Genomic DNA, 22,815 nt, shown 5'->3' on the forward strand with positions numbered 1-22,815 from the left:
TCAAAATAACCAAAATATCCATATAAAGAATTTTTAAAATAAAGATAGAAAGGTTAAATAGCTTGTGACCTTGGGAAAAGCAGAGTGAAATAGTTATGACTTCTAACTACCATGACTTAACCACAAATCCAGCCTTCTTAGCACCAGCTACGTAGTCTTGAAGCTAAAAAAAGAGCAGCTCTGAGTTAATAACCTGCTCTATGAATAAATTACTGAGCTGCTTTGATAAAACTGATTAGAGTAGAACTCAGAACTTTTTCTTAGGCCATGACCACTTGATCTCTTTTCAAACCTAAGCCCCTCCAACTGTACAGTCTTGAAAGCTGTCTGAAGCTGCCTAATGCGAGAACTACTCCCTCTATGCTCTCCTCCCCAGATATCTTCAATTAACATACAGAAACAATCCTTCACTTCTTTTTATCTTTTCATAGAAGAAGCACTATTGTTATCGATATATATATTATTCACCGCAATCAAGGACAGGAGAACATACTTCTCCCATGAGTGACAACCATATGCCCCCTAGCCAAATCAAGCTTGAAAATCAGTGAAAAGGTTGAAAGTGACAACTCTGAATGCCTTCAGCAATGAAAATGAATTATTGGACACTACACTGGACATTTGTCTAAGAGAACTCAAAAGCTGCTATTGATAAATTGCAACAATGTCCAAGTCCAGCAGCTGGAGTTCTGTTTTAAATACAAAGGAAGAAGAATTCAGCTAAAGATATGTAATACTGTAAACAATTGACAAAGAAAAGGGGAGTTGCAGTGCTAATTATCCTGAATAATGTTTAGAGTACTGATGATAATACCAAATAAAACAATGCAATACCGAGGTTGTGCAACTGAGCACTTTCAAGGATGCTGCCCACATAGCCAGTGACAACAATACAATAAATGATTCTACATTTAGCTTGGCTTTGGATGTATTTGTTTCCTCTTTCTCAGGGTCAAGACAGGTTAGACCTTTTCCATTAGAGTACACTGAACAAGACTATTTTCAAAAGAGCATTAAACTAGCAATGTTTTACTGATTAACAACACAACTGACCTTTAGAATATATAGGGGTTTATGTCAACGCATGAAATATATCTGACAACTTAAGTATATTTGTATACATCATCTGTACCTATCTACTATTCCAGCAGCAAATGCACACACAATTTTGCTGTAAGATACTTTCAAAGTGGACCTGAGATGCTGTATAGCTAGTGTACAGCATAGAGTGACATGTTACTATCATGCACCAACTGTACAGATGATTTGCTAAAGGAACATAGCAAATCTAGAATTTTCTCTCCAAGTCATTGTTTGAAGGTTTCATGTTAAAATAGGAACTTAGACCCTCATATACAGTTGCTTTACAAAATATAGAATTTAACAATGTATTAACGATCAGGATACTATTAAGTCTTGACAGGAAAGATTCGGAAGCAGTAGATCAACATTGACCAGTACAAATGGTGTGTTAGCCAGTGCAAGACAGTGCTGCAGCAGGGTATCAAATTGGGATTAACACAATCATAGAATCATTCAGGTTGGAAAAGACTCTTGGGACCGAGTCCAGCCATTAACCCTACTCTACAAAGGAGTGATGAGGTCTCCCCTCAGCCTCCTCTTCTTTAAATGGCCCCAGCTCCTTTCAGTCGCTCTTCATTTGTTCTCCAGGCCCTTCACCAGCTTTGTTGCCCTCCTCTGCACTCGCTCCAGCACCTCGACCTCTCTCTGTATTGAGGTGCCCAAAGCTGGACATGACACTCAAGGTGTGGCCTCACCAGTGCCGAGTACAGGCGGGCAATCACCTCCCTACTCCTGCTGGTCACACTATTCCTGACACAAGCCAGGATGCCATTGGCCTTCTTGGCCACCTGGGCTCACTGCTGGCTCATATTCAGCCACTTGTTGATTAGGACCCACAGGTCCCTTTCTGCCAGACAGCTTTCCAGTCACACCTCCCCAAGCCCGTAGTGTTGCATGGGGTTGTTGTGGCCCAGGTGCAGGACCTGGCACTTGGCCTTATTGTAACTCTTATCGTTAACATTGGCCCCATTGATCCAATCTATCCAAATCTCTCTGTAGGGCCTCCTTACTCTCATGCAGATCAACACTCCCACCTAACTTGGTGTCATCTGCGAACTTACTGATGATGCACTCCATGTCCTTATCAAGACCATCAGTAAAGATGTTAAACAGAAATGGTCCCAACACTGAGCCCTGAGGAACACCGTAAAGATGTTAAACAGAAATGGTCCCAACACTGAGCTCTGAGGAATACCACTTGTGACCAGCTGCCAACTGTATTTAACTCCACCAAACATCACGCCTTGGGCCCGTCTGTCCAGCCAGTGCTTTATCCAGCAGATCATATGCTTGTCCAAGCCATGAGCAGCCAGTTTATCCATGAGAATTCTGTGGGGAACAGTGTCAAAGGCTTTTTGAAAGTCTAGGTAGACAATATTCACAGCCTTTCCCTTGTCCAATAGTTGTCATAGGAGATCAGGTTCACCAGACAGGACCTGTCTTTCATAAACCCATGCTGACTGGGCATGATGCCCTGGTTGTCCTCTATATGGCATGTCATGGCACTCGAGATGATCTGCTCCATGACCTTCCCTGCTACTGAGGTCAGACTGACAAGTCTATAGTTTCCTGGATCCTCCTTTCTGCCTTTCTTGTAGAGGGGTGTTACATTTGCTCCCTTCCAGTCCATTGAGACCTCCCCAGTTTGCCAGGACTTCAGGTAAATAATGGAAAGTGGCTTGGAAAGTAAGTATGCCAACTCTTTCAGCACCCTTGGGTGTAGCTCATCCGGCCTCACCGACTTGTGCACATCCAAGTGGCGTAGCAGGTCACTGACCACTTCCTCTTTAATTGTGATGACCTCATTCTGCTTCCCCTCCCTGTCTGGTAGCTCACGAGGCTGGGTGTCCAGTGAACAGCTAGTTCCACTGCTAAAGACTGAGGCAAAGTAGGCATTGAGCATCTCAGTTTTTTCCTCACCCTTTGTTACTGTTTCCCTCTGCATCCAATACAGGATGGAGATTTTCCCTAAATCCTCCTTTTGTTGTTAATGAACTTATAGAAATACTTTTTATTATCCGTAACAGCTGTAGCTAGGTTGAGCTCTAGCCGCGCTTTGGCTCTCCTAATTTTCTCCCTGCATAGTTTCACTGCATCTTTACAGTCTTCATGAGAGACCATGAATTCAACACATACACCTCATTTCATACCTTGCCACCTTCTGCAGGCAGCTCGTGACGCCTGTGTTTCCTCAAAAAACCTGGATCAGAACTTATGCGGTTGTGCCTTCCATTTATGTTTGAAATTGCAGTCAGTCCAGGTTTGGGAGAAGCATCACTCCCTATCCGGCATCCCACCAACTGGCTTGTCCCAAACACGTCTCGGGGACACCAGCCTTCGAGAGGCATTGGCTGGTCTCTGGAAGGCACGCTTTCCGGGTGATGCAGGTGTCTGCTTATCCTGTTGTCCGGTGGAATTGGAGGGGGTCTCTCTGGTGGAGGAGGCGGAGGATCACGCAAGGGAGGCGGTGGTGCTGGCAAAGGTTTGTCTTGTTTCCGCACCATACAAGGAGAAGACTGAACAACACAGTAAGTTTAAAAAAAGAAAAAAAGTTACATGTAGGCATGCATATTTCTGCCTTACTTCCTTTCTCAGAATTGAACTTTATTATAAATGCTGAGATGTTTTCTAAAATTATGTGTACCAAAATTAAAAAGCTGAAAAACAAGTTATCAGAAAAAAAAAACAAACCACCCTAAAACTTATAAGCTGCACAGCTACCCATATAAGAGCACAAATCTGGTAAGTCCAAGAGTTTTCAATAGGAGTGAATTACTAACAGCATTTTACACTCAGGCCAGGTCTCTATGAAGTGTTTTTCTCCTAACATCAGATGCCATAAGAAATACAGGGAGGATACACCTGAAAGGTGTAATTTTCATGGACTCTGGTAAGCCTGGATATTAGTACCACTTGCAGAGATGGAGGTCACATAAGTTTTAAACCAAGAACACTATTTGCTCTCACTTCATAGCCCGTTATTTTTGAGCAACATGCTACTTAGACTGAAATAAGTTCTTCTACCTGCAGATCTATTCATATAAATAGGACAGTATATTTAATAAAGAAGTGTATTTCATCTGTTAGTTAAGAAAGTTATGTTTACTGCCAAAGCAGAGATATAATGGTTGGGTCCAAATTATTTAAGTTATAGCTTATATTTATCATTTTCCACCGCAGATAAAGAGACTAAACTGTCTTTTTTTTTTAAAGCATGAAACTATCCTTTGTTGTCCTCACCTTATTTCCCTTGCATCTCTCAATTTATTCATTTTTAGAACAAGTTTCAAGAAAAAAACCAAACCACTATCTGTTTCAAAATAATGCTGCTGAAAAATCAGAAACAGTACTAATGGTATTTCTGATTTGCTCTTTTTCAAATATGAACACAGTAAAAATGCGCTATTGTAAAATTAATTCTTAATAGATATGCAATATGTTCAGCAAATACCCTGAAAGTGCTGTAAATTTCCTGATATAAGAAATTACAAAAGGAAATTAAAGAAACTACTTAAACTTCTATCTTTTACTCTCAATTATAAACCAGTAGAATCTTGAAAAGAGGTTGATTTTCAAGCTTGAAGCAAAAACCTGAAAAAATAAATAGGGTACTTCATACTGCATTATTATGAGCGTAGAGGTTTCAAAGTCATGCTTTGAACTTGAATTTGAATTGAACACCTAAAGATGAAAAATTTAAATTAATTCCCCCTCTCTATACAGCAAATATAACAAAATGATCAACTAATAATAGAGTGAAAAAATCCCCAGTATTTGTTCTCCTTCGTGCTTATTCACTCAAAAAACCACTCCTTTTTTAGTATCATTAGTTTCACAAAACACAGTGTATCATTTGTTAGCTACAGAGTCATTATTATTTCCTTTGAAACTTGAGTCCTGATACATGCCATTTAAGGTTTTAGAAGCAGTGTATTTGAACATACTTTTTCTTGCAAGGATATTGTGAAAATCAAGCAAAAATCATATTCAGAGCACAACATATAATTTTAATGAAATAATGACTTTAAAATTTATTTTCAGGAAACTTTCTATTTATTTTTGTGCTGATCCATTACAGCACTGTCTTTAAAATTCTGACCGTAACCAAATACAACATAATCATCAGACAGAGGTCACATGTGACCAACACATGTAGCTGTGAAAATCTGACTATGTAAGGTAGTATACAAAGGGACAGGCACTTGCCAAAGTCAACTGAAGGAGATAAGAGACTTAATCAACATGGATCTAATCTAAAGTTTTCCTAAGCTACAAAGAATTAGTGTTCATTCGGACAGAGCAAACACATGCAGAATTTCAGAATAGTCAATCTTCCAAAACCAGCAAGGAAGTTTACCATGAAAATAATCAAACACAATTTCTTAATATTCACATAAAAAGAAATAATGGTTCAATAAGTTACCTTTGGTGATCCCGTTGGGCTAGCACATGGTGACCGCGCCACTCCCTTTTGAATAAGATCCAGACGAGGAGGTACAGGTGGAAGACTAAGATGTGGGATTTGCAGGGGGTCTGGAAGTGGTTTTCTTCTTTGTGCAAGAGGGGAAGATCCTGGGGAAGTCACTGGTGAATTCTGCCTCTCATTGCACTGTATGACAGGAAATAAAACCCCACTATTTACCTGACGATCAATAATACAACTTTCATTCCATGACTAAAACATTTGTTACTTGTCAGGTACTTACTAATTGATTACTTAGTAATTGATTATTTGTCAGGTACTTACTAAGCGATTTATCATAATGGACACTCTTCTGTTCTTTTAATTAACAGACAGTACAGGTGCTCATCTCACAGTCACTGAGAAAGAAGTTTACAAGTCATTCTACCTCAAAACTAAGATCCATGTTAATTTCTCATGAAAATAAAAGAATATATATTCCAGTAATTTGTTTTAAAAAACAATCATTGCCATAGAAAGGGAAACAATCACAAATGTAGAGATTCTACTGTAGTACTATCGCTCCTGATAACCTTTTTGTTAATAAAGAATACTCCATCTAGAATGTTATAAAATTACTTTTAAAAGCTGGACATCTACGATACTGTCTGTTAACCATAGTCCATTCTCAAATCATACTCCTACATAAAATAGTTTTGAAAACTTACGAATCAAAATCATCAACAAGCCCATAGGCAAACAAGTTAGTTCTTCCCTCATTTATTTGCTGATTTACAAAAATCATTTTAGGACCGTTCAGTTTATCCTTTTAGCAAATACTGAACTAATCGCACACACACACTGTTAACATTACCCCCTCATGACAAATTATGATTTTTTTCTTCCTTGACATCTCTTTTCAAATTGATCAGAACCAAAGGATCTCAGTCCTTGGTACAGACTCCACACATTTTTTGCAACTACTTCTTGAATCTCATTTGGCGTAGTTTTAACAAACACAGTTTAGCTGCTCATATAAATCAGTGGAAGTTATTTCTGTGATTTGCTGCAGCGTACTGTAAGCAAACCTGGATGTTTATGCTGCTCTGTGCTTTCCCTAACTGGACACAAGTAGCTGGAAGCCATTCACACCAAGCATCAGCCTCAAGCTGCTTGTGCCCTGAGGCATCCCAGTGCTCTCGCTCCATACCTTGCTTATAGAGGCTAATAATACCCTGCCATCTCTTCAAGGTAAGCAAAAAAAACTGCTCACAGAATGCACCCATCTTTCAGCTAAGCCACTTTGATTAAAACTTTCCCCTTCTTTTCATCAGCATTTTCTCAGCAATGTTGTACATCCCACAGTGATGACAGGGATGAGACTAGGAAGTTCTCTAATGATGTAAAAATTCAACAACATTCCCTTTTCTTCACAGATAGTGACTGTATTAAAGACTCTGAAAACTTGATATATTTAAAAGCAGATCCAGGAAAACAATCCAGTACAGTGACTGCTTAACGCTCTGTACCACAGCTTACTTTAATATTCTTCAATACAATTGGAACTGGTATCAGATTTCCTTCAAAAATAGGAGCCATCACAGTATTACTTGATAACATTGCAAGAAAACATAAGAGAGGAGCGAGGAGATATTGAAGAGCTGGGAGGCTGAGGTGTAATTCCACTGCCAGAGTGATTTTTCTGTTGATACTTAGGGTCTTGCCACTTCATCTACACACATAAACTCAGTGCACAACTATGCATTCAACTTCAAGAGACAGAGCAAGATTTCTGCTCTTTGTGGTTACCAGAAGTTTCCTAGTTTCTCTTTTCACTGTAAAAGTGGTTACAAAGTTCGTATTAAATAGCCTGAATATAAATTTTCTGTGTTTCCTTTGATCGGTGAATGCCCTTGACCTTGACTGGAGGGCCATGAAGATAAACACATGAATGACCTGAGGTGCTCAGCCTCTCAAAACATTATGGAAAGTTGAATGACTAAGCTAACAACTATCGCTCAAGCCCATCTGAGCAACCATAACTATGACTATAAACTGGATGTCAATTCATTTTCCTTAAGAGAATGCATAGTTAAATGCCATAATAAGCACTGTATCACTTAATAGCCTTGGTTTTCAAAGTTTAGTTGTTCTCCACCAAGCTTTCCTGAAAGCCAAGAGCCATGTAATATAATATATTCGATGCTTTGGCTTCAGCAGACAGAAAATGAATTTATTTCCCAAATTCTTTGAAACGGAACCAAATAATCAGATGACCCCTCTAATAAGATGAAATTATTTAAAATAAAGTGTTGTAGTAAGTCACTACATTTTATGGTGTTGCACAACATACTGTGTCTCAGACAGCAGAGAGTTGTTCCAGAAGAGCTAGAAAACAATCCTATATGTAATGGCAGTTGGAAACAAAAAAAAAAAAAAAGAAAAATAGGAAATATTGAAAGCAGAGGCTTTGCGAAGAGGCTGAGGGAGCTGAGGTTGTTCTGTCTGGAGAAGGGGAGACTCAGGGGGGACCTTCTCACTCTCTACAAGTGCCTGAAGGGAGGGTGTAGTCAGGTGGGGGTCGGGCTCTTCTCCCGGGCAATCAGTGACAGGACGAGGGGGCATGGCCTGAAACTGCATCAGGGGAGGTTTAGGTTGGATCTCAGGAAGCCCTTCCTCACAGAGAGGGTGTTCAGGCACTGGGATTCACTGCCCAGGGAAAAGCTGGAGTCACCGTCCCTGGAGGTGTTTCAGGAGAGGCTGGATGTGGCATTTAGTGCCCTGGTCTGGCTGATGTGGTGGTGTTGGGTCACAGGCTGGACTTGACGATCTCAGAGGTCTTTTCCAGCCTCAGTAATTCTGTGATTCAGAGTACTGGACAGGAAACATTTGCTTGGAGTTCAAGATATTCCAATTGTTGTATCATCATAATAACTAATGCAACTTCCTCAGAGAGCAATCTGACAGTCTTGGACGTCACACTGCATGCAGTTGTACGAACCCACAGCCAAGTGAACATCATAATGACAGCATTTGAAGAATATCCATCACTGCCTTTATATGGTGAATTTCTCTTACACAGTTTTGCTCTGAAGAATCACCTGGCAAATCGATAGTCATGCCCTCAGTGAGCCCACTGGTCCCATCCACAGTGGACTTCTTTTCTCCTGCCACAACAACAGTCCAGCACCAGCAGAGACAGAAATCATGGAAATAATCACATTCAAAACCCAGTAGGGACTAATGCTAAGTTTCAGATTTACAGAAACAAGTGGCTGTAAGACACACCTAAAATGCAGCAGACAGTAACAAAAATTAGAAAAATAGGAAAATTAATTTAAAAATTCAAGATTCTTGAAACCTGACATGGTTTTAACCCCACTGAAGCAAGAGACTTAATTTATGTGATAAACGTCTGGTTCCATATATATTTGGTATTTAGCTATCTCTACCCACCATATTCCAGGGATGGTAAAATCACAACTGCCAAAATGAAATGGAAATTTTTCAAAGCAGAAAGTGTATGAAAGAACTTCAATTTAAACTTACATCAATGTCTTGTTTCAAGACAGCAAAATAATCTTTCAGTGCCCCGAACTACTATTGCATACAGACACAACCTTATCACAATAGGCTGTGGCCTCAAAGAGATTTAAAAAAAGATGATGACTAACAGGTTAAAGAATAACTTACAAGGCACAAGGGGAAGGACAGAAAAAAAAAAAGCAGAAGCAGTTTCTCTCCCCCTACAAGGAATTTTAATCCATATGACTGCTTGGTGCTAAAATAAGAGAAAATGCTTTGCTGAAACTAAAAATAATGATTCCTTGATTATATCTACTGATACCAAAAATAAAACAAAACAAAATATTTCACAGCAACAAATAGGTTTTCTTCAACATTCAATTATCAGATTTGCATCATATTCCCATTACAAAAAACCCCAATATATCTTTCCTGCCCACCCTCATTCAACCTAACTGCATCACTTGATGTCTGTCGACAGCTAGGCCAACAAAGCAGTTGCATTGCATGTCGATTCCAGGCCATTAGCATGTATAACATCTACTCTCTTGGGTAGACTACCTAAAGGATGAAGAGATTCAAAAATCTTCAGATTGTCACCTACTAGAGAGACTTCTGTATATTTTCTATTCACTGGAAATAAAGGATCAATGAGAGCAGCACAGTGACAAAAAAGATAAAACAAACAAGCAATTAAGGCACTAACTAATACAAATGAACTGGCAGTGACAGAAGACAGACCTTCAGCATACGAAGGGGCTGTGCCGCAACATACACAGACCTGTGCAAATAAAGATGTAATTAAGGAAAAGAACACAGACCCCATTGTAAAAACATGGACTTCATCTGGCTGGCGTGACCGCTGCCAAGGGAAAAGCAGCTGTGGCTGACTTTGCGACTGTGCTGCAGAGCAGGACACACTTGTGTTATTTACTCAGATGTACTTATTACTGGATATACCGGGATCAGTTTGCCCCTAGTGGTGTTGAATTCAAGAATAAGTTTGCTTCTGACATCGATTACAATTTCTAGTGAAGTTTTTTTGTGATAGAAATATTAACAAGCTACTGAATCAAGAATCTTATCTTCAAATGCCTTTCTGACAGATAGACAAATGTGAAAAGCATACTTGACACAAATCCTGACAAGTGACTCACTGAGGAATATTATTCTGACTGTTAATGTCCTGCTGGAGCCAACTCAGTAATTTATAAACTGTATAATGAGACGTCTAAAAAGGTCCAAGCAGACCTACACTAGAAGTTGCCTTTTCATCTCCAAGCAGTTCCCTTAGGTTTCTTTCTTTATAATCAGGTTAAGAGTAACTCACATATTCGTTACTTCTCATCAGGGTAAACTGCAACCTAGACAGACTTGTATAATCTGGACTTTAAAATTTGTAAGAGGATATAAAGTTTTATCAGTTAATACTGACAGCTGTAAACTTTTTTTACATAGACAAGTCTGTCCTTTATTCCATCTTTCCTTCGCTGAACCAAGAAAACGCACATGAAGGAGGAAGAGGGAGTTAAGGCTGTGAGGTCAGCACCACACTGCCCAAGGGAACTGGTAAAATACATTTTAACTAAAGGAGGCACGCTGCCTCCCAGCACTTATGCCTCTTTCAAATACTAAGTACTCACTTGTTTTGTGGCATGATTTTAATAAGTTCCCACAAACCAGGTGTACCTGGTGTACACCTGTGTATCAGTTGAGAGCATAGAGTTGAAAGGAGTACCTGGATATACATGTAAAGTTTTGGGGTTTTTTTTTACATATTTCTCTATTTTATATGACAAAATTAAAACACTAATTACAACAAAACACATGACTTTTTCATTACCAGAAAAAAGTCAATTTAATAATATGGAAATGAGGGGGAAGAGTCAAAACCACAGTCTTCTCCCATCTCTTGAGAACCAAGCTCTTTTGTCATGACTTGCTGGAAGTACCCTAATCACGACAAAGAGTGTCTTTCAGGTTTCACAATGTCCTATAACTATTTTAAAGCAGGAGTGTGAATCAAACTCAGCTTTCGGTGCATTGAAAGAGATAGGAAATTAATTCCAGAGAAGACGGTAACTCCCCACACGAGGCAACTGAGAGTTTTTAGAAGCAAGCATTTTTAGGATTATTAATCAATTCACTTTAAACTATGAAAAGCACATTATCCCTATACTGCCCAGGCCTTCTTCTATGTTTTCGTATAATACTATTTGGATCAACTACCTTAGCACTTAGGAATTCAAAATTATTTGCTCCTAACAAGAACTCTGTATTTTCTTTCTTTCGTTTTAAAAGAACTCATACAAGGTAAAGTGACATCTTGTGCAAGGTAAAGTGACGGATAACTCTTAATTCATTGGGACAAAGGAATAGTACACATTATGGAATAATGAACATAGTCTACTAGAGACTCAAATGACCTCTTTAAAAACAAAAAAAAAGATGTTTTTAATATTTACCTGAGCCTGTAATCTGTACTTCTTTTTTTAATGTGCATTTCATAGTGTTGTGCTTGGCTAGCACAAACGGTACAGAGCTAAGAAAAGGAACACTTCAGGCAACAACTACATTAGCTAATCCGATACTGTGGGGCTGGAAATTTCTCAGCGATGAGACAATTAACAGAGGTTTTGGCACCACTTTTCATCTTTCTTTCATAAAGTAGTATCTGAAGACAATCTGGAAATTAAAAAAAAATAAGCTGCTTGATGAGGCAGATAAACAGACTAATTGCAGTGGATTTCTCTAAAGCCTCTGTAGCAGCTGATCTGCTCCTGACTCACATGCAACACCTAGCAAGAATGATTCATTTTTCTTAAAGTGTTACCACTTACTCATTCCATTAAAGAACGAGCTTTGTGATTATTCTTTTCCTTAAAGCAATTTCAAATCTGAAGTCCCTCAGAGACTTAATTCAAATATCTCGTACAGTTTATGAGTATGATAAACTGCAGAATTGGTATCTTTCTGATACCCAACTTATAATTCACACAGGTACAGCAAGCGATAAAAAAACACACTGTATCTTCTTTATGCTTAAATGACAATTCCAATAAATGTTTTTCAGCTTTTCGTTTTATCAAGAAGAGCTCACTAAAAAACTCACCCAGGTCCCTTAATCAGTGATGAATCTGAGTGTGTATGCTTCTAAAATGAGCTTACTGCAACTATTTTTCGCATTATGAATACATTTACAAGTAAAAGTCCCAAAGACAGTGAAAACTGGTAGGAAAAGCTTAGAAACATTTTAACAGTGCCCCTCCCACAAGGCTTTCAGAACAATAAGGATTGATTTGAATATTTCGGCAACATATAGTGAAGCCCTACAGACACTTTCATCACGACTCCCTTGCTCCTGGAACTTTCTGCTGTGGCCAGACATGCCACAAGAAGATTTTCTCAAGAGCACCACGTGGTCTAGCCATGTGATGTGAGACAAATATCAGCCCATTTGATTTTCAAGGATTAATATCTTTATGTTGAGAAAGCATATGACAACCCTCGCAGTAAAATAAGAATTAAAAAGTTTGCTCATTGGGATTACAAAGTAACAACGGCATCAACATGCTGTCTGCAGGAACTGAATTACTGTCATCTAACTTTTATTGCTTCAATAAATCAAATGACAACACAGCCACCATGCAGAAACTTGTTCATATTAACAGCACTAACAAGAAACAGAATAAAAATTCAAAACTAGTAAAATGCTACACAATATCACAGAGGAAAAAAAAAAAATTCTTCCAGCAGGTTCTGAAGAAAACTGTTTAGCATCCAAAATAATAAACATTTAAAGAAACAGACAAGGTGGTAAAGGCATTACTAACGAAGAGTGTGTATCAATAGCATCATATTCTACGCAGGCAGTGTGGTTAAGAGCATCACCATACAGCCACTGGCAACAGTCTTAGAGAAGAAAACAGCTGAAAATCACCAAATGACTCGATGATTCAGCATTTTCAAGTAAGGACTTCAAGAGGCTAGCAAACTGTGGAAAATGGCTGTTCCTAAACTTCAAAGATAATTAGTAGGTTTCTTTCACTGAACAACAAAATTAGTGACATAAAACCAGCAAGAACCAAAGCACTCAAGCACTTGGTGGGTACTGAAAGTAAAACTTCTTATAAGTAAAGCTTAACATTCCTTCTTTTGATAAAAGCATAATGCATTTTTAGCTTATCATGGAAGTGATAGTGTTATAAAAGCCCATCAATTCAAGGCTATCTCTCAAGAGGTTGGGCTGCAGACTGCAATTTAAGTCTGGGCAGGAAGGATAAACTATTCCCAGGAGCAGGCCATGTTGTAATACATACACAAGAATCACTCACATGGCTTAAAAGGTTAGGAAGGGTATCAAAGTATGTATATTAACTAGCAGATACTCTCCAACATGAGGGTGAAACACTTTTTTTTTTTTCCCCAAGCCAAACATAACGATAAGGAAATGCAAGGGTAAGACATTACAGAATTAATTCCAAGGCAACTATTCAGTCTAGATGACCTTAGTAAAAGGTAAGACATAGAAAACACGTTGTAAAATTTAGCATTGCATGGCCTATGACAGTATCTATTCCAGGCTAAAATATAGCAGTTAAAACTACCAACATGAAATATACCTTTGCTAACGATATTGCTTATTTATCAGTGATAAAATCTCCTGTAGCCAAAAAAAGATCCCAGAATTTAATACAGAGCACTTGCAGGACAAACAATATTCCAAAACACAGTAGCTATGAATAATCTCAGATAAACTTTTCCCACTAAAGGTACCCAACACTAAAAATAGAGAAAAAAAGTCACAGACAACTTACATGAGACATGATTAAAAACTACTTGTGTGCAATACGAGTCGGATTTCAAGTCACATTTACAAAGCAGTAATATTTACAACCTATTTATAAACACACATTTAAACCCAAAATATTCTGTGCACATGTATACACACACATGCAGAAAACTAATAATATATGCTGTATATATGAATTTTTTTGCTCCTTACAAATAAAATTTCAGGGAATTGTCCATACAGTGTATTTCAGATGAGAGTATTGGCTGGCGTAAACTCATGCTTCCTCCATTATAAACAGAGTTAACGCAGTTCATAGCAGCTAAGAATCTGGATTTTTTTTTTTTCCTATTCAACTTCAGTATTATTTTTGCAAGATCGATGCATTTTGTTTTTTAACCCGAGAACTGCTCAGTGAGTTGCTGAAACCTAGAGCATGAAGTGCAACCTCTCGTTGCTTAAAGTTACGGGCAGCTTCATTCACACACCTACCACTTTATCTGTTGCACAGCATTTGTAAATTTGCCTTTACCTTTCGGACTGAAGCCAAACGATTCATCATTAAAGATTCTTCTCTATCATCATCGTCATCCAAGTCCAACATGGGCATACTAAAGCCATCAATAATACTGCAGCACCTGGAGTTTTCATCCCTTGGATCAAATGGATCCACGATGATTGGTTCAGTTCCTTTGATTTCACAGCGGCAGAAAGGACAGCCTTGTCCATCAGATTCCTACAGCAAGGCAAAAAAGTATATAATTTCTTAAAAACTAAAAACTAGAAGTAATTTTAAAAGTAGGTCTTCTATCTTTCTACAGAAAAGTGTCCTTAACAAGTTTCTAAGAATTCTGAGGAAGTTCATGAAGAACATGAAACAGATTGATAGATAATTAACTATACCAAACAGTAAAATGACTGCACTTTTAAGCTGCCTCTCTTCCAGAGATTAAGCTTTACTTAAAAATAACTAATCAAAACGCAACCATCATCTCTACAAAGCACCAAAATTGCAACTGTTTCAGTACTACATGTCAATAAGTAACACCTTGCCTTTTAGGATCACAATTTTCCTATTTCTTCAGAAGAAAGAAGGTGAGATGTATAGACAGAGGTAATGAATTTTATTACATATCTTCTATATTAAGTTATTTATTTTTCATTTTAAGTTTGAAAATGCAGATGATCTTTATCGCAGGCAGCTTATATTCTCTGCAGAATATATATATAGTCCATCACTGCTGCAACATCACCATCATCCAGCGATACACATTCAGGATAGATAAAGTACAAACATTTTTTGACGTGTTTAAGTAACAGACCAGGTCGTTAATACATTTTCGATAGATTGTGAAAAAACAAACTATTTTTACATGTTATCAGAAACAAGAATTACTTGAATTTTAATTTCTAAGTCGTATAACATATTAAACTATTTTCAAGGAACTGTATTTTCATCCCTTTTACTCATTTCAGAAATATTTTTCCTTGCCAGAAGTAATCAAAAAGCCTTTGAAGTAGATTTCAGACTAAAGGACAAAAATATCAGAGAGAAGTCTTTCAAGCACTAATAAAGAAATTTTTCCATTAAGAGGCAGATGTAGATTTATTTTTTTAGAAACAGCAAACCAAAACAAAAACCAACCCTATGCTCAAAAGAGCCCTGAAGCTTTGAGAGATCAAGATAATTCAAGCTGACTTCAGAAATGACACTGTGTCATATTTGCAGTGAGGTATACAGACAGCTAAAAGGACAGAAACACCAAAATTTATTCTAAACAACTTACCTATTCTGAAATATCATCAAACAAATACAGTGTTTTGATTTCTCAGATAAAAGGACAGCTTTATTTTTTTTTCTAGCATTACTTTTATCTTGCCAGTCTTAGTAAACTGACAGTTTAGTACAGTCACAGTTTGTAGAAGAACTGCATCCCAAGGCCAGATAACTACAAATAATGTCTCCTGACAACAATCACCTCTATTTGCATGGTTAGTACTGGATACTCATTTTGTACAGAAAGATATATGTAATCTACTCTCAGCGGCCTTGCATTCTAATTATGAAGGACTACTCGACATCACATACTACCTCAAAGAGCGCCTCCAAACTATATGGACTTACTGAAGTGACCACTGTCAACAGAAGCCCCCCCCAAGCTCTACAATTTTTTACAGTTTCGTTTTCTAAATCAGTCTTACAGAAGAGGCCAAGAGCTTTTCATTTTCAAGGCTTTCTTGTGTCAACTGTTGTCAAACAGTTCTCTGCTAGCAGGCTCCTCCTTTTCTTTTCAAAAGTACTAACAATCAGAGAAGCAGCGACTCGTGTGCGACAGCATAACTGAGAAATTAAAACTCGGATCCAAGATGTTGATATGAATACACGTCTGTCCCTGCCCACAGAAACGTTATTTAGAACACTGAGATAGCAGCTACGGTGAATCTTACAATGCAGCATATATGCCCATACACTTTTAGGGTCAAGCCCAAACATGTATTTTTCAGACAAGAATAGGTTTCTGTGGAAGAATATGACATTGCATTTCTGAGGAAGAATATGACATTTTATTTCTGAGGCCTAACACAAAAACATAACTGTTAAACCAAGTCTTATTTGAAAGACTGATCTCCATAAAGGTGAACAACTCTGAATCATCCTTAGTATTCTATGCAGATCTGATGTTGCTTAATGAATTTTCTTCTGCTTAGCGAAAACACCTGTATTGGACCTCTTGAGGTATGTCTAATGAGCTATTATTCTGCCAATTAAACACCAGCCCACCAGAAGCTCATAACACCTGATGGTGCTACAGTGTAATGTTTCTTCATTGCTTCACTAATTATGCAAAAGTTAAATTTGTAATGAAGTCTGAAATGTACCTGGCCAATTACAGCTGGCTGCAATGTTCTGATGGAGCTTGATGGTTTTGAACATGTTGGTTCTCTGAGCCTAAAATGCTTTGTTGTCCTCTTCCTGAATTCCCTAGCCACTGGCCAAAGTATCGAGCACCTTAGCTTCTCAAGTCTCCAGAATCAGAACACATTGCGTGCACAACACTTGAACATGGTGCTACCATGCTATGAGACACTCAGCAAAAAAAAACAAAAAAGGACGAAGATTTCAGTCCTTTTGCTTAGTCCTTCCAGCTAAGAAAAAGGCGCAAAACAAACAAAAATAACCCCTGAAAACACTGGAGACCTCAGAGTTTTTTTCAGTCAAAGATTAACATAATCAGACCTATATGTTTGTCATTCAGAATGAAACCGGTAAAAGGGTACTCCTGAAATGAGAAATATTGTTCCAGTTCAGCAGCTGCTCAGTAGTGAAATAAGTATATTTATCTGCATATGTCTAAAATGGAATTTTCTCAGAATTTCTGATCTGTGGGCAATTTGGAAGATTTGTGTTTGGAGCATCAGACTCAGATTTCAGACAGAACATAAAATCAGAAACTGAGAATACTCTTTGTTCAGCAAGCTTTATTGCTAATGGAAGAAAAGCTCAAACGATACTTCTGATACAATGGTGTTGTTGGCTTGCCAATGATGATTTCTTAATTAGAAATTTGAAAAGCAATTTAAGTCATACCTCAAACACGAGAACAAAAACTCAAACACGAGAACAAAAACTCATTAACTGAGGTGAACTCATTTAAAACAAGGCCAAAAATCAACTAGAGACATGGACTCTTTCTACTCTTCTCACTACATTTGTGTCCCAAAGACTGGCACCTAACTGTGGGATAGAGTCCTACCCAAAAAATACAGATATAAAAGAAGAAAGGGGCAGGGAAAAGAAGACAGAATTGATTTAGCTTGAGAATCACCTACTAGGGGAAAATCTGAAGTTATAAAGAGTAATGAATGACTTTTGCTTTTGATTTTAATTTTTAAGTCAAATGTTTGTTAACTGTGCTGAACTAAAGGTACCCGTAACTCCCTTTTCTCATGGACTGGTATGTGCATGAACAAGCTGGACAAAACACAACGACCTGTCACCACGAAGTCTCCGTGTTTCTTGGTATATTCTGTAAATAACTGAGAGATCACAGTTTCCCCTCCATTCAATCTCTTATTCACAACCATCTAAAGCTAGGTGGTCTAGTGCTTTGCATATTATTCGCATGAAATACAAGAATCCTAACCTTGTTTTACCATAGCCCATTTCATAACTTGTACTACTGATCGAACCACTCTCACTAAAGACATCCTGTCTCCTAGTGAAATGCTGTCTTGTCACTTACCCATTCCCAGCTGCTACCTGCTCTTTTCATACCTTTTGAATACATCATGAAGTGACCTGCGTGGCTGAAGTGGCATCAAATGCTCAGTTTTCACTGTCTGAGTAGATACTGTGCTCAGGAAATAGTTTCCACTTAGCAGCAGTCAGCAAATAGCCTTGGCAAGCAAACAAGTCTGGATTTTAATGACTAAACTCCTGGAATTTTATTTTGCACAGATTTTGGTACTCGAAAAGATCTATAATTTTAAGTATGTATGTCCTTGAACCCTCTTACTGAGCACCTGGGAATGTAAACATATACACACACTGTAAACAGGAATCTAAGAGAGAAATCCATCTTCTCCACTAACTGAACTATGACAGTACCTGCCACGCTGTAAGACAAGAAGTGCACATGAGGTGTCCACAAGGCTCTATCTTCACATCCTTGTCATTCTCTGCACAGATTTTACACAGCTGAAAAGTGGAACCCATTTCACAGTATAATTCATACTGCTCCTGTAACAAAAGAAAGTCAAGTGATTACTTCTTTATTGTGATTTTTTCATAAAGAATATACTTAAGCACCAGTAATGACAACCATTTCTCTGAGTCCCCTGTTTTCCAGTCCACTTTATTTATTATAGTCAAGAAAAGTATTGCTGCCATCTATTTAAAAGTCATGCTAAGGTTACTGAAATACCTTACTTTTTTGCTTCTTCAAACCTACGATATACAATATATTCTATGATATGATATCCTACCAAAAAAAAAAAAAAGTTTAAAACAACTGTGCCTATTATGTTTACAGACTTCTCACAAGTAGCTACTCTGCAAGGCATACATCTTTTTCTAGATATCAGTTTAAGACTAATAAAAGTTATTGCACTGAAAACTGTCAAGCAAAAGGGCTTTCTACCTACAGCAAGGATATAGTACGGTAGTATGATTAAATGAAGCAAACAACCTTTGTGAAGAAAGTATGACAAGAATATGCCCCAGGATAACACGGCAACAGTCATGCACAGATCCTGCAGTACTTTGTACCCTTATAAGGCTGACAAGAAGACATAAGAACATCTTCAGGAGGAATAAACAATAGATAAAACTTGAGTCCTGAATAATTTTCTAGAATTAGTTATTGTTGGGGAACTGGCAATCAAATGCATTTGTATAGAAATAAAGCTTTTTCAGTCTTGTAAAAAAAACAATTTTGAGCAATTAAGCAGAATCCAGGTCACAGGAAAATAAGCAGCTATTGGTGAATAAAGAGAGGGCAGATGAGGCTAAGAAAAACAGAAAATAAAAGAGACAGCTCATATCTGCAGCTGTAGCCAGTATGTACTAAAGACGCTTATGGTGGAGCTCTCCCAAAAAATCCATCTGCAGCTATCTGTCTTGGAGTCACTCTTATATTACTTTTTTGTAGTTTAAGCAGCTCTAGTGTCAGCTTTAAACTACTGCAATATTTAAGGCAGGATTCACATAGTTCAGACCCTGTTGAATTACCATGAGAATTAACTAATGGTATTCTCATAAACTACAAGTTCAGAAGCAACTGGTTTCATACAGTGAATTCAAAATACAACACAACTGGCTTCTGAAGAACAAGATAATTGCTGAGAATTAGGCTGCTTTTCCTTTCCTTGAGGAAAAGTAAGGACAGAAGGCTAGAAAAACGCTCTGTGCAACAGAAATATCTGATATCTCTGCGTTAGTCTTTCCTTACTATTTTAAAATTGGAGGGAAAAAGAGTGAAATCAGAGAAGAGGAAGTACTCAAGACTTTATCCAGGTGATTGTTTTTAGGAAGTCTCTTACATTTTCATAATGGTATTCTTAATAATACCATAAATGGCAACGAATATTTCTTTTCTAAAATATTTCTGGACATGGAATGTACACAGAGCACTCAGAATTACAGAAGATTCAGCAGACCATCCAGCCTGCTCCAAAGAAACAGAAGACCATCTGAAATACTGTTTTTCTTTCCTAGTCTGATGTCTTTCTTTCCTTGAACATATTCTCAGGTCTTCCAGACATTTTTATAATGAAAAATGTTCTACACAGTATACCTCAACCTTCCAGCGTTAACTTCAGCACCATTTTTAATCAAGCATTTGTCTTGTGGTGGCTATTTCCTATTACCCGAGCATCAAACATCCGCACATTATCACATCATCACTTAACATGACTACAAAAACATCCATTCTAATTTTCTCTGCAAAGTGACTGCCTGTAGGCACTTAACTATTTCTTTTGCTTTTCCCAATCTCTGTTTCTATTTGCACAACAGACGAAGAAGAGAGATCCTGGAACCGGCATCTTTGTGATAAGTGAACTACACTTTTCCTCCCGGATCTGTCAACAAACTGTACCATTCCTATTCAGGCTTCAAAACTATCACTTGATCTTGATTCTATTTTGTATTCCCATCTGCTGTTATAGCAAGGAAACACCAAGCTACATAAACTCGTGACATAAATATCAGACATATCCTTAATAACCCTTAATATATTTCTCACTTGGAAGAGGCTTAGAATAAACAAAACTTTCCAAGACATGTTGTCTGCATCACCATCAGCTCTGGAGTTTAAAGGATTATTATCTTGTTCATCTAAGCTCTTCTATCAGTAACATATTTTCACCCTTACAAATTTATTTCTCACTTTTTAATAAAAGCTTATTATCACTGCTAGATGAGATACTAAGGAAAGTGAAGACTAAAAAATGAACCAGTAAACTCTGTAACATACCTGTGTGACTTTTATGTGATCATGTGGTGTGGGTTCACATAATCCTGTCAAATCAGGATTATAACTTCGTCCATCTGGGAACAGATAGCTGCATCACAAGAAGATTGTTATAAATATGCACATTTCTTCAGCTTTAATAGCTTAATAATACTTATGAAATTTCATAGGGGCAGAATAAGATACAGCAGATATGAACTAAAATGCATCATCTTTCCTCAGCCATCGTTCTTATCTTTTGGGTGCAACTGGATTGCTACAAATGCATTTCGACACATGCTCAAGTCTTATAAAAGCACATCACATGCATAGCTACCACCAGAATGCATCTGAGCTTTGATCAGCAGATAACTTTCTATGAGTAGCTCAAAAGAATATTATTTTAGATCTTGATTTCATAGTGAGCTTATACCTGCACATGTTCCTAGTGATCTCTCTCCTCCATTGTGAGCATCACTCTCAGTTACTCTATAGATTATTTCAAGTAATGGAGCAAAATAGAAGGTAACACACATCTCTGCGTATTATGATACATATATGTCATAATCCAATATATGCAGATATCTGTGTATATTATGATATATATCAATCTCTGTGTATATTATGGCAAGAATCTACACTTTGAATCCCAAATGCAGTCTTGATGTTAAGCGAAAAGGATCGGGAGCATTTCAATCCTCTGGGAAATTAGTAAGAGGTTAAAAGATGTTATAGAGACCCTAAATTTGCTATGTTCAGATTTATGTTACCTCTAACTTGGAAACAGTTTCTTGAAAGTTTTGTTCAGTCCTGCTGTGAGAATGCTACCTTACACAGGGTACAAAAACTTCACTCTGTATCAAATATTCTCAACTTTAATTTTCGTTTGCTCAGATTTTGTCAAGTAGAAACACAACCCTTACAAGTGTGTCTTATGACAGGTATGAATCCCTATACACGGAAAAATCAAAACCCCTGGACTGCGCGGGACTGAGAAAGATTACAAAATTGTAAAGGATTTCTCAATCTTTTTTTGAGAATTGATAAATTTTCCTATTGGGGTTTGCTTCTCTTTTCAATTATGATCACATGGATAAATCAAAACACGTATCCCAGTGAAAAGATTCTGATCCCAAAATTTGCCTGTAACTTCAGACAACCTAGTAAAAATGTACTACTTCCTCCTATAAACCTAGATTCTCTTATAATTATCAATCTTTTCAGTAAACTATTAGAACCTGGAAAATGTTCTGGCTGCCGAATATATAAAAAAGCAATTACACAGCTTTCAAATCATTGTCCAGAGTTAAGACACATGAGTAACTGGCAGTAGTAACTGTTCAATAAGCTTAAGTGCATTTGGGACTCTTGGGGGGATGGGGAAGGAATCAATGTGACAGCTGCCTGATTTTATTTTCTCCTGGAATTTATCTGCAACGAGATATGGCTTTGGTTAACTTTGCTTAACAGAACTACCTGGAAACGAGCATTTTTCAAATAAATAAAAGAGATCGTCTTTAAACTCCAAAGGAATGTTAAACACCATATCTAGATTCTCTGTTTCAAAGACTTCCAACAACTACTCACACAAGCAGCAGAAGAACAAGGAAATCAGGATTTCACACCTATGGTGACTCTAGGAATTTGTACTTACAATCCTTCCCGGCTGCCATCAATCAATGCTTGAAACAGAGGCTTATTGTGAGGTATGGTCTGCAATATGTTCCCATCGCCAGTCACATAGCCAATGGCCCACTGTCCCAAGCGAGTGCAACTCAGTCTGAAAATGTAGCTTGATGAAAAAAAGGATGAATAAAAAGGCAGTGTTAATCAGCATTCAAGCAAAAGAAGTGAAGGGAGTAAGGATGGCCTCTGGTTAAGACACTGATTCCCAATTCTGCTACATGTTCCTTGTATAACCTTAAATAAACCTGCATCTTTTATGCTGTCAGTTCCTCACAGGCAGCAATAAGGGAACAGTAACAACCAAAACTTTTCATTTGCTTGCTTTTTAGTTCTCAATGTGAAAGACACCTTACAGGAATAGTCCTATTATACAC

The 22,815-nt window shown here is 37.7% G+C and overlaps 1 protein-coding gene across 1 annotated transcript in view; it reads right to left on the bottom strand.

Moving 5' to 3' along the window:
- Window positions 1–22,547, bottom strand: part of CBLB (Cbl proto-oncogene B, E3 ubiquitin protein ligase) — a gene marked incomplete at its 5' end in the record, with an annotated part of 44,380 nt that extends 21,833 nt beyond the window's left edge. The window contains 6 exons of the mRNA XM_009873908.1: window positions 3,234–3,599; window positions 5,507–5,692; window positions 14,335–14,538; window positions 18,412–18,543; window positions 20,780–20,867; window positions 22,410–22,547. Of these exons, the coding sequence (XP_009872210.1) occupies window positions 3,234–3,599; window positions 5,507–5,692; window positions 14,335–14,538; window positions 18,412–18,543; window positions 20,780–20,867; window positions 22,410–22,547 (1,114 nt within the window). The remainder of the gene's footprint in view (window positions 1–3,233; window positions 3,600–5,506; window positions 5,693–14,334; window positions 14,539–18,411; window positions 18,544–20,779; window positions 20,868–22,409) is intronic.
- Window positions 22,548–22,815: the final 268 nt, after the last annotated feature.

This window comes from Apaloderma vittatum, unplaced genomic scaffold (genome assembly GCF_000703405.1).
Source record: "Apaloderma vittatum isolate BGI_N311 unplaced genomic scaffold, ASM70340v1 scaffold12917, whole genome shotgun sequence".
NCBI lineage: Eukaryota > Metazoa > Chordata > Aves > Trogoniformes > Trogonidae > Apaloderma > Apaloderma vittatum.